At 39.8% G+C, this 11886-nt stretch overlaps 1 protein-coding gene across 2 annotated transcripts in view; it reads right to left on the reverse strand.

Moving 5' to 3' along the window:
* ADGRF1 (adhesion G protein-coupled receptor F1) overlaps positions 1 to 1932 on the reverse strand; it is a 42178-nt gene extending 40246 nt beyond the window's left edge. Inside the window, exon 1 of one of the 2 annotated variants that reach the window (XM_004379533.1) lies at positions 1864 to 1926. Coding sequence is in view for 1 of the 2 variants with exons in the window: in XM_004379532.2 (XP_004379589.2) it covers positions 1864 to 1932 (69 nt within the window). In the remaining variant the exon portion in view is untranslated. Of the gene's footprint in view, positions 1 to 1863 lie in introns of both variants that reach the window. The other variant, XM_004379532.2, reaches the window with a different exon arrangement.
* Between the last annotated feature and the right edge of the window lie 9954 nt (positions 1933 to 11886).

The following is an 11886-nucleotide window of genomic DNA, read 5'->3' on the forward strand; positions in this document are numbered from 1 at the left end:
AGGAGAAAGGTGGGGTGCAGAACTCAAATTCTAGTAAAAAGACCAGACTTAATGGTCTGACTGAGACTGGAGGAACCCCAGAAAGCATGGCCCCTGGATTCTCTATCAGCCCAGAATTAAAACAATTTCCGAGGCCAACCCTTCAGACAGGGACTGAACCGGACTGTGGGACATAAAGTGATACTAATGAGGAGTGTTCCTCTTAGCTCAAGTAGATACAAGAGACTAAACGGACGGCTTCTGTCTGGAGGTGAGATGGGAAGGCAGAGACGGTCAGGAGCAGGTTGAATGGACATGGGGAATCGGGTGGAAAGGAGGAGTGTGCTGTCACAGTATGGGGAAAGCAATTAGGGTCACATAATAAAGTATGTATACATTTTTGTATGGGAGACTAACCTGAAATGTAAACTTCATTTAAACTACAACAATAAAAAAATTAAAATTAAAAAAAAAAAAGTTTCATTTTGGATATATTAAGCTAAGGGACCCTTTGGGCATCCAAGCAGAGATACCAAGTAAGTACTAGATATATGAGTATGGAGTTCAGGGGAGAAGTCTAAGATGGAGATACAGTAAAACCTGCAAAAGCCGGAGCCTGTGTAAGGCAGAAAACTGTCAGAGAAGGAAAATTCAAATATTTTCCACTAGTAGAGAGCGATAGAAAAGTGACAAGACTGCATCTTGTCAAAGGTGGAACACTTATGAGGCGGCCCTTTGAGTTTTGGCTCTCACAGGTTTCACTGTATAAATTAGGTAGTTATCAGCCTATACCCAAAACTAAACGTGTTATTGTCAAGTTGATTCTGACTCATGGTGACCCTACAGGACAGAGTAGAACTGCCCCATAGAGTTTCCAGGCTGTAATCTTTACGGAATCCGACTGCCACACCTTTCTCCCATGGAGTGGCTGGTGGGTTCGAATCACCGATCTTTCAGATAGCAGCCCAGCACTTAACTACTGCACCACCAGGGCTTCTTATATAGCCTGTTAAAACAACGAGCTTAGACGAAAGCATTAAGGGAATGAATATAGATAAGGAAGAGAGGGCCCGAGGACTGCTAATGTCAATCCATATGCATTTTCTGCTTCAAAAAGACCATATTAGAGAATGTGTTGAGCTATAAAAGATCTCCAGGATGGTTTAGTCTGAGGTCCTCATTTTGTAGTTAGGTTATTTATGTTCCAAAGAGGTGGAATAACTTGTCTTAAGGCCACACAACTAAGGTTGAAACAAGAATATTGACAATGTTGAGACAAGAACCCAGGACTTCTGATTCCGAGTCCATTAAATTCTGTAGCTTCATTTCCAGACAGAGCCAGAGAAAAATGAAAAACAAAATACAAATTTACAAAAAAAAAAAAAGACCAGGCTCGCTATTCTGACAGAGACTGGAGAAATCCCCAGAGTATGGCCTTTGGACACCGTTTTAACTCAGTACTGAAGTCACTCCTGAGGTTCACCCTTCTGTTAAAGATTAGACAGGTCTATAGGGCCAACAATAACATACGTGAGGAATACGCTTCATAGTTCAATTCATGTGTAGGAGACCATTGGGCACACCAGCCCAAAAGCAAAGATGAGAAGACAGGAAGGGACACGAAAACTGGAAGAATGGAAACAGAGAAGCCAGGGTGGAGAAGGGGAGAGTGTTGACTCATTGCAGGGTTGGCAACCAACGACACAAAACGATTTGTGTATTAACTGTTCAGTGAGAAACTAATTTGCTCTGTAAACTTTCACCTAAAGCATAATTTTTTTTAAAAAAATTGTATTTTCAGCTGCCTGGAGAATGATGGTTCCTAAAAGTGCCAGGAGAAAGGAGAGGTGGTAGACAGGAAATTCAGACCATGCTCCAACTCACCCCCAAGATGCCATCGCGCCCCGCCATGACTGTGAAGATCGAGATGAGCCAGAACACTCCAACTCTCATCTTCAGTAGTCCCTCTCTTGTTCCCTGAACTGAACATAAAGGCGAGCGGTGTAACATGTAAGGCTGAGGCACAAAAACAAGTAATTCAAGCCAAAATCTAAAAATGCACACAGTGGTAGTGCCTAATTGAGCTGATCAGAAGCCCTGAGTATTTAATCATTTTCCACTTCACGTAGCCTGATACACAATCTCTTCTGCTTCCATTGCAGAAGGTAGTACATTTTGGCGTCCTTATGAACTTACTAGAAAATTATTCTTTAAACTTCTTACAGGTTATCAAGTTTGACTAAATACAGACTATTTTAAAATCATTGCTTAACTTTGCAATTAGGTGCATTTAACATCGTGCCTTTTATATTTGACGAGATTTCCCTTTCATCTCAGTAAAGACATTCATTAAAATAATCAAGGACCCTTAGGATTATTAATACCAGAATAGATTGAATGTTTAAGAATTGAAATAGTCATAAACCAATCCAGCAAATTTCTCTTTTATAGTTGATGTAAATACCAACATATTGTTCTCAATTTTATGGGTATCTCAGAATAATTTGGGTAAAACTCAGCACATAATCATGGTCAAATATAAATCACTTATACCCAGGTTATTCGATGTCAAAGAAAAACTGGAATGAGAGAGAACTGCTCTGTTCAATACTGTAGCCACTAGACACATGTAGCTATTTAAATTTTCATCTTAATTAAAATTTTATAAAGTTTAAAATTCAGTTTCTTAGTCACACTAGCCACATTACAAGTGCTCAGCAGCCCCATGGGCTAGTGGCTACCATATTGGACAGTACAGATACAGAATATTTCCATCATTGTTGGAAGTATTATTGGACAGCACTGATAGAACATGAAGGAATACTTCCCTACGGTCTCTCAAACTTTCTTTTACATGTCCACAGAAAAATGGAAAACTATGGATCTCAAACCCAATAACGCACCATTAGCATAAATAGCTTTGATTAGCAGAAAGAAGACAGAGTCAGGCTCTTCCGTCCAGCCCTGACCTTGCTTCTTCTGTGTACTTTAAAAACTTCATACATACACTCCCATCTCCGCCAGCACTGCCCCCTGCTTCAGCTCTCTGCTCTAAAAGAGAAGAGAAAAGACATAGGAGACCCAGGAATGACAACCATGTGGCCTACATTTCAGCAAAGATCTTATCTAGGGAAACACTAAGAAATCAGCAATGTGACACATACGACTTTTGTATTTTCTCTCCTTAGGTGAATGGTCCTCTCGTGCCCCCATCCTTCCACTTGTAAAGGAATCTTTCTAAATCTATCGTTTATTCTTCTTTAGGCATCAGCCAGCTCCTCCAGATCATTCTTTAGATCTTGCTTCCTTCCAACCAAAGCTTATCTACTCTGAGTCAAGTAAAAAGCCTGTGCTTTCTGCTTTCCAAAATTGATGGATATTTGTCTCTAGAGCACTGTCTTTCAAGCTTTTTTAATGTGTGTGTGACATACACACACATGCACACCCTTGAATATTTTCTATCATTTTTATTTTATTTCATTTTTATTTCTAAATTGTCATGTTCCACTAAACTGATTTCACAACACCCTCATGGATCATAAGCCACATTGCAGAGGGAGCTTGTGATCTTTCCAGCCCATTTCCCACTTTTTCTCCGTTAACAGGGAAGACTTTTTTATTAATTAAAAAAAAATTTTTTTATTGTACTTTAGATGAAGGTTTACAGAACAAATAGTTTCTCATTAAACAGTCAGTACACATATCATTTTATGACATCGTTTAACAACCCCACAACATGTCAACACACTCCCTTCTCGACCTTGGAGGACCTTTCTTTTGGTAAAAATATAGATAGCCAAAGTTACACCATTTCAAACGTTTCTACATGTACAATTCAGTGACATCAATTACATTCTTCCAGTTGTGCTGCTATTCTCACTATCCTTTTCCAAATTATTCCATCACCATTATCTTCAACTCACTGCCCACTCCAGGAAAGATTTTTTAATTTGCATTCCTGGGTACTCTTTGGACCATGGTTTGTAGTGGTGGAGCTGTCAGAGAGGATAACAGTCTTGGCACATATGGGTATAATCAGTCTTCTCTTTTTTGCCACGGCCTGTTTCCAAATGAGAAGAGCCCTGGCTCCCATGTGGTTCTTTCTCTCAATTTTTCTCTCATATTCTCTCTGAAAAAATCTTCTTTCTCCATGTTGAGTCCAGGCCTAAGACTGCTAACTCAGTTCAAGAAGGTGCGGGTGACAGCTCCGGGCATTGCAGGGAAACTTTCTCTCATACTCTTGGTCTATTTATCCCTTCTTCCTCCCTCGCTGGAGGTGTATTATGGGGTGTATCCTTGGACTTGCTGAAAATGGTAAGCTGGAACTTTCAGTCAGGGCTTCAGACCAATCATGAATAGCTGGACTACAAAGGAAGAAGGAGGAAGAAGAGGCAGAGAAGAAAGAGATGGAGGCTGAGAAGCAAGAGGAGTAGGAAGAGGAGCAGGAGAAAACATTTAGAAGATCTTTAGAAAATATAGGTGCTCTTCATCTCAGTCTAAGCCTTTGAATCTTGGACGTCTCCACAGGAAATGATGAAAAAAATATGACTCCCGAACTCAGTAAATCACCACTAGAGTAAGCGTCCTTGATTAGCAGGCCAGGCCAGGCCAGGCTCAGGCAAGTGTGTTATTAAAGCTACCTTAGTGATGCTGATGTCCAGTCAGGTCTGACAGCTGTCACTCTAGGGTAGGGAGAAGGAGGTCCATACCTAGCCTTAGAGCACTGGTGGCGCAGTGGTTAAGAGCTCAGGCTGCTAACCAAAAGGTCGGCAGTTCAAATCCACCAGCCACTCCTTGGAAACACTACGGGGCAGTTCTACCCTGTCCTATAGAGTCGCTATGAGTCAGAACTGATTCGACAGCAATGGATGGTGTGTGTGGTGGTACCGAGCCTAGTCCTGCAATTAGAGCTCTACTTTGGGGTTTGGGACCAAAACTCAAACTAATTAATTTTTTTTCTTTACTTCCTTGGTACATACACCTCCCTCTGGGATAGAGTTGGAAGATTTAGCAAATAAAAATACAGAACATCTTGTTAATTTGAATTTCAGATAAGCATCAAACAATTTTTAAAATATAAGTATGTTCCATGAAATATTTTGGACATTACTCATTGTCCCAAATTATTCATTGTTCACCTGAAATTCAAATTTAACTGGGTGTCATGGTTTGAATTATGGCCCCCAAAAAATGTGTGTATCAATTTGGCTGGGCCATGATTCCTGGTACTGTGTGATTTTCCTGCATGTTGTAAACCTGCCTCTATTGTGTTAATGAGGGAGGATGGGTAGCAGTTGTGTTAGTGAGGCAGGACCTGACCTACAAAACTGGATTGTGTCCTGAGGCAATCTCTTGAGACATAAAAGACAGAGGTGAGCAGTGAGACAGGGGAACCTCATACTATCAAGAAAGCAGTGCCAGGAGCAGAGCGCGTCCTTTGGACCGGGGTCCCTGCTCCGAGAAGCTCCTAGCCCAGGGGAACACTGAAGAGAAGAAGGCCGACAGAGAGAAAAAGCCTTCCCCTGGAGCTGACACCATGAATTTGGACTTTTAGCCTACTTTAACTGTGAGGAAACAAATTTCTCTTTGTTAAAACCATCCACTTGTGGCATTTCTGTTATGACAGCACTAGATGACTAAGACACTGGGTGTCTTATATTTGACTGAAAGTTCGGCAGTTCGAATCCAACTAGAGGTGCCAGAGAAGAAAGGCCCGGTGATCTACTTCTGAAAGGTTAAAGCCATTGAAAACGCTATGGAGTGCAGTTCTACTCTGACATACGTAGGGTTGCCATGAGTTGGAATTTACTCGGTGGCAACAGGGCCTGTATTTGACAACTAGTCAAAGGTGGGAAAGCGGTATCCCGAAGTAGATGGCTTAGAATAGGCTCTGTAGCTAGACTGCCTAGGGTTCAGATCCCAGCTTTGACTTTATTAGTGGGATGCCCTTTGGGATTTTTGGAGGTTCTCTGTGTCTCAGTTTAGTCATCTATAAAATGGGGATAACAATTCATAGGTTCTTATCAGGATTAAATGAGTGATGACATATAAAATGTCCTAGAACTGTGCCTAACGAGTGGTGAGCCTCAATTATTGACAGCTATTAATGTTAGCGTTACTAGCATTTCAATCTCACCACCAGTTTTTATAGTTACTTGCTGGATTGTGTCAGAATTTGACTCCGGATCTATGTCTAATTAATTAACGAAATAAAAGGTATCCCTGAGTTGATAGACATCAGTGTGTAAGTGGAGGGATCCCAGCCTCAAGATAACAAAGGCACATTTTTCGCAATGACTGAATTTCCTGACTCAAAGGAGAGTCCTCATCAGTGAGGATACCAGCAAATACTTTTTATATGAGTACAAAACCAAAAAGAAAAAAAAAAAAAAACAGTTGTGGTTGAGTCAGCCCTGACTCATGGCAACCCCATGAGTGTCAGAGTAAAACTGTTCCACAGAGTCTTCAGGGGCTGATTTTTCAGAAGCAGACCACCAGGTCTTTCTTCCAAGGCACCTCTGAGTGGACTTGAATGGCCAACTTTTCAGTTACCAGCTGAGCCCTTGAGTAATTTGCATCACCCAGGGACTCTGGTATGTGTATAGAGTAATAATAACTTTGCCTTCACTAGATGCAAGTCCCATGGTGTTTTCAGCACTTCCCTTCCAAGCCAGAAGGGTCTTGATTGTTAAAAAATTCTCAGAATTCACTCGTCTTTGCCACAGATGAGGAACTGTTATTGTCCTCAGGGCGTGGCTGGCATGTTTACATCACACCTCTCTCTGTGGCAGCTGGGGGCCAGCCATGCCTGACCCACAGCTGTATTGGCACTTACTTCCGTAGGAAAGCTTGGCCATGGTGGTGGCCTCCCTCACTTCCTTGAATTCATTCAATTGAATTCATTTCTGATAATCCCTGTCCTTCAGTTACAGTGAACAATCATCAGCATTTGCTACTATACCTCTGGAGACAGCTGCCCATTGTCTCTCTATTCTCCCAGTTATGTATTTATGGCCTCCAAATATCATTATTTATGTCAACAGCTGTCTCCTTATCAACAGTGGTGCTTAGTTGGAACTGCCCACGCCTACGCTTTCTAGCATTTTTAGCAACAATCTAATCTTAGGCACAGTTGATCTCTTGGGCTGTTTTCCTGGCATCTTTATGGGAATATGTTTCTTCTACTATAAATAGAAGAAATCTCAGTAGCGTGCACATGTGCACACACACAGCAAAAAAAGCAAAACTAAACTATGTCATCCAGTCAATTCTGACTCACGGTGACCCCGTGTGTCACAGAGCAGAACTGCTCCATAGGGTTTTCTTGGCTGTGATCTTTACAGAAGCAGATCGCCAGGCCTTTATTCTGAAGAGTCACTAACTTTTAGGTTAGTAGTCAATCGCAAAATGCTTGCACTACCCAGGGATCTTATACACGCACACACACACACACACACACACACACACACACATCGCACGTATCCATGAATGAAAAGAGCACGTCTCCAGAAAGAACCTAAAAGAAATCATGACTCAAGGAGTCATGACAGAGGGCCTGAAAAACCTTGATTTTATTTTATCTTTTATTTTTTATAAATTTTTGGTAACATTTTCATCAGGATCTATCTGTGTATATGAATTCTTGGGCCGTTCACTTGAGAAATGTTTCCTTGCATTCCTTTTAGTAGGCAGATGTAGTAGAGAAGATGGGTAGAAATACAGGTGGAAAGACAAAAACTATAACCAAATCTATATCTGGAAAAATGTTTGAAGGTTTTGTAAATTTTATGAGCTAGATAAACTTATTCTTTAAAGATTCCTGTGTTCAAATCCACCCAGAGGTGCCTCAGAAGAAAGGCCTGGCAATCTGCTTCTGTAAAGATTACAGTCGAGAAAACCCTAAGGAGCACAGTTCTATTCTGTAACACATGGGATCACCATGAGTCGGAATGGACTCCACAGCAATGGATTAAAGTCCCAGTGTGCATAAATACATGTGTGTACAGTTAAATTTTACACATATATTTTATATTTTATCACGTATAAACATGTTTTTATACTGTATAAATATAATGCGAGGATACCTCGGTGAATTAAATCTAATGCCAGGTTTGTCTGTGAAGGCTTGTGAAGGCAAAAAACTGTATACTTGGTTTCCTCTTTTATAAAGGGAAAAATAGAGTAATCTCAGATTCATATCCTATGATTATATATCCATTTCTCACTTTCTATTTATAGATTATTCAATTAATTGTTCTCTTCATCACCATCTCCAGTCATCAAAACTAAGACTGAAGAGACTGAAAAATTTGGGAGGGCTTATTTTGGTTTTCTCCTCAGATTGATTATTATACTTCTTGAACATTTTTCTAGATGGGCTGAGAACCTACTAAGAATTAAGTTCTTGAGTTGAGAGTAGAGGTATAAGCGTTAAGAATTCCAGAATTATAAGACTAGAGGAGACAAGAAGAATAGCTCAGCCATGCCTCTCCCAGGGATACTTTACCAATCCACGAAATTTTAGTTTTTTTCAAACACTGTATATCGACAGCCTACAATTCCCTGTGCATTGTGACAAGCACTGGCTGTTAACAACATAGTCATGCAGGACTTCTCATGCATTGTAGCTCCAAATATTAAGAGAAACCCTAAAGAGAGTGATGCAGACCCACTTTTGAAAACAACTGCTGGAATGCTGACAATCTGTCTGTTCCAGAGTCCCTGGTTGCTCAGTGGGTAAGCACTTGGCCGCTCACCAAAAGGCAGTCGAATCTATTAGCTGATCCATTGGAGAAAAACGTGGCAGTCTGCTTCTGTAAAGATTACAGCCTGTGGGGCAGTTCTGCTTTGTGCTATACGGCTCTATAGGGTGCTATGAGTCAGAATCGAGTTAAAGGCCACTTTTTTTTTTTTTTTTTTGTCTTCTGCGGAAAATGAACTCTCCCGGGATGCCGAAAGAAGTGTCCGACTATGAACTAAGAACGAAAAATCATCTTGAACATAGCTCTTCTAAGATACTAAAACCAACCAACCAACCAAGCGATTGCCGTTGAGTCGATTCCGACTCATGCTGACCCCATGTGTTACAGAGTAGAACTGTGCTCCCTAGAGTTTTCTTGGCTGTCATCTTAATGGAAATAGATGACCAGGCTTTTCTTCTCCAGTACCGCTGGGTTGGCTTGAACCACAGACCTTTAGATCAGCACTGGAGTGCAAACCAGGGACCTTTAGAATACTAATGCACAGGCTAAACAGAAAAACAATATCCCTGGTGCGGGGAGCAGACGGCTGTGCTGGGCTGAAGCACAAGGGATGAGAGAGATGCTCTAGCACTGAAACTCTCCATGAGTGGCATAGACACACAGACTTGCAGAAAATTTGTCCCAATTTTTGGATCAAAAAGAATCAGACTATGAAGTAGGATCACAAACTGGATGCTGAAAGGAGATTCATTCAACAAAACATACCCACCCCACCCCCACCCCACCCCCCACAAAAAATTGACTGGATGGCAACGTTTTGTTTTGTCTGCTGGAAGTGAACTCTCCTGGGATGCCAGAAGAAGTATCGGGCTATGAACTAAGAACGAAAAATCATCTTGAACGAAGCTCTTCCAAGATGCTAATAATTAATCTTATTTCTTCATATTATGTAACTATCACCTCTCTAGAGTGCTGTTCAGGTACTTTTTTTTTTTTTTTTTTCAAGCAAACAATCCAAGAGGAAGCTCAAATTCTCTATGCTTTACCCATTCTGATGAAGCACAGTTAAGAGTGAAAGATGGGAAGTAAGCCTGGCTTGGGGATTCCAAGAAGGCTGGGTCTCTGTTACTAAGCTGGAGGCTTGGCTCGAGAAAGAACTTGGCACCTTCTCTGGAATGCCATCAGTCAACACTTAAGGGCTTGAGGTAACTCACCCTCTGCCCTGAGGTAACTCACCCTCTGCCCAAACGAGAATGACAGGAGAAAATCTTTAATTTAGAGTAGAGCCAATGTGAGTCTTGCGGTCAGTTTTTTACAATGGAATTGAGCTGGACTTGTCTTCCTCTTGGATTGTTTGCTTGAAAAAAATTACCTAACAGCACTCTAGAGAGGTGATAGTTACATAACATAAAGAAATAAGATCAATTGTTTTTAATTTACAAAATACTTTCATATGTATTCATTTAGCTGTTTTGGTAATCTTATAAATTAAGTGGGAATTATTTCTATTTCACAGTGTGGGGAAGAAAAGAGTAGACTCAAATTCTAAACAAAAATAATGTATCGACAATTTCCCTAAAATTCTCTCCCAAATTATCTAATATATCCCTCAGATTATGGGCCAGTTAGTTTTGTTACTTGGGGCATGATTTTAATAAAGTCATGATTGCCAACTCAGTCTCCATCTGATTTATTTACAAATAAGCTCTCTTTGTTCAGGAAACTATCTACCTTGTAAATGTGTCTAAAAATACTCAGGTGTCTAAGGATAAAAAAGGCAAAGAACCTATAGAAAAAGCTCTGCCTATGGGCTCTGTGGGGTCTTCACATGTGAACAGTCAGATTAAAGATGTTACAAACTCTTCTTGGGAGATTTAATTTTAATCAAGGGTAAAAGAGATTATCTAACTTCTCAATCAATGTTTGCACTGATAAACTTTGTTTCAAATCTACCAAAAACTACTAACTCTTTAACTTTCTCTACACGTTAATAGTGTTTTCATCATGACGTCCTAAAGGGCAAAAATGAGATTTTTGATAATACTCCCCCAAATGATTTTTCTAGAAATAGAACCAGTTGCTTGGTTTTCCATCTATCCTGAAAATGTCATACTAATCTATACTCAGAAGCTATAAACGGCTCCCACTCTGTACAGAATGAAGAGCCAGCTCCTTAGTTATGATGGCTATTTGGACTCCCACAATCTGCCCTTGGAGTCTTCTTCTATTAAGCTTCCTCTCATGCATCCTTAATTCCAGGCAAAGCAGGATTTTCCTAGGTTAGAGTGAAAGTGCTGCTTCAAAAGTTTTATACATTTTGAGTTTTGATGTTGTTGTGTACCGATTTTTGATAATCATTGCCAAATTATCCTCCAAATTTGTCCAATTTACACCCCTTGACAGGGCGTGGGAATGCCTATTTTATCACACTCCCTGGACATCTTCTTAATGTTTGCCATGCTGATAGTCAAAATACCCATCTTATTGTTTTAATTTTCATGTCTTTGATTATTAATAAGATTAAGCATTTTTTCCAGATGTTTGTTGGCCATTTGTTTTTTTTTTTTTTTTTTTTGTCCTGGCTTCATTGTTCCTGGTTTTTCTACTGGGGTGTTCATCTTTGTCTTAAGAACTCTTCTTAGGAGTAGTTAATATTAGATGGATATTAGCTCTTTATTTGTCACATGTGTTAAAATAACTTGTTCATGGTTTGTCTTTTGTCTTTTAACCTCTTTATGTTGTTTTGTTCTGTACATAATCTTAAAATGTTTATGAAATCACATCTGTCCTTCTTTTCCATTGTGGATTTTGACCTTGGAGTCATGCTAAGAATGGTTTCTTTTTCCCTATAAAAAGATTGTAAAAATATTCTGTTATATTTTACTGTAGCACTTCTCAGGGTTTTTTGTTTTGTTTTGTATTTTGTTTTCTGAAATTATTTTAGGTTTTGGTGTGAAATAGAGGTTTACTTTTATTTTCCTCCAAATGAACAGCCAGGTGTCCCAAACCATTTCTTGACAGAAATATTCTTTACTGAGGCCAACTTAATAATTTTTTTTATCAGTTTAAAGGCCACCATTTCATATAATTAAATTCTGACTTAAATATTTTTCTTTATTTTTTTTTTATTGTACTTCAGGTGAAGGCTTACAGAACAAATAGTTTCTCATGAAACAGTAGTACACATATTGTTTTATGACATTGG

The sequence above is a fragment of the Trichechus manatus genome, unplaced genomic scaffold, assembly GCF_000243295.1.
Source record: "Trichechus manatus latirostris isolate Lorelei unplaced genomic scaffold, TriManLat1.0 scaffold00065, whole genome shotgun sequence".
In the NCBI taxonomy this organism is placed as follows: domain Eukaryota; kingdom Metazoa; phylum Chordata; class Mammalia; order Sirenia; family Trichechidae; genus Trichechus; species Trichechus manatus.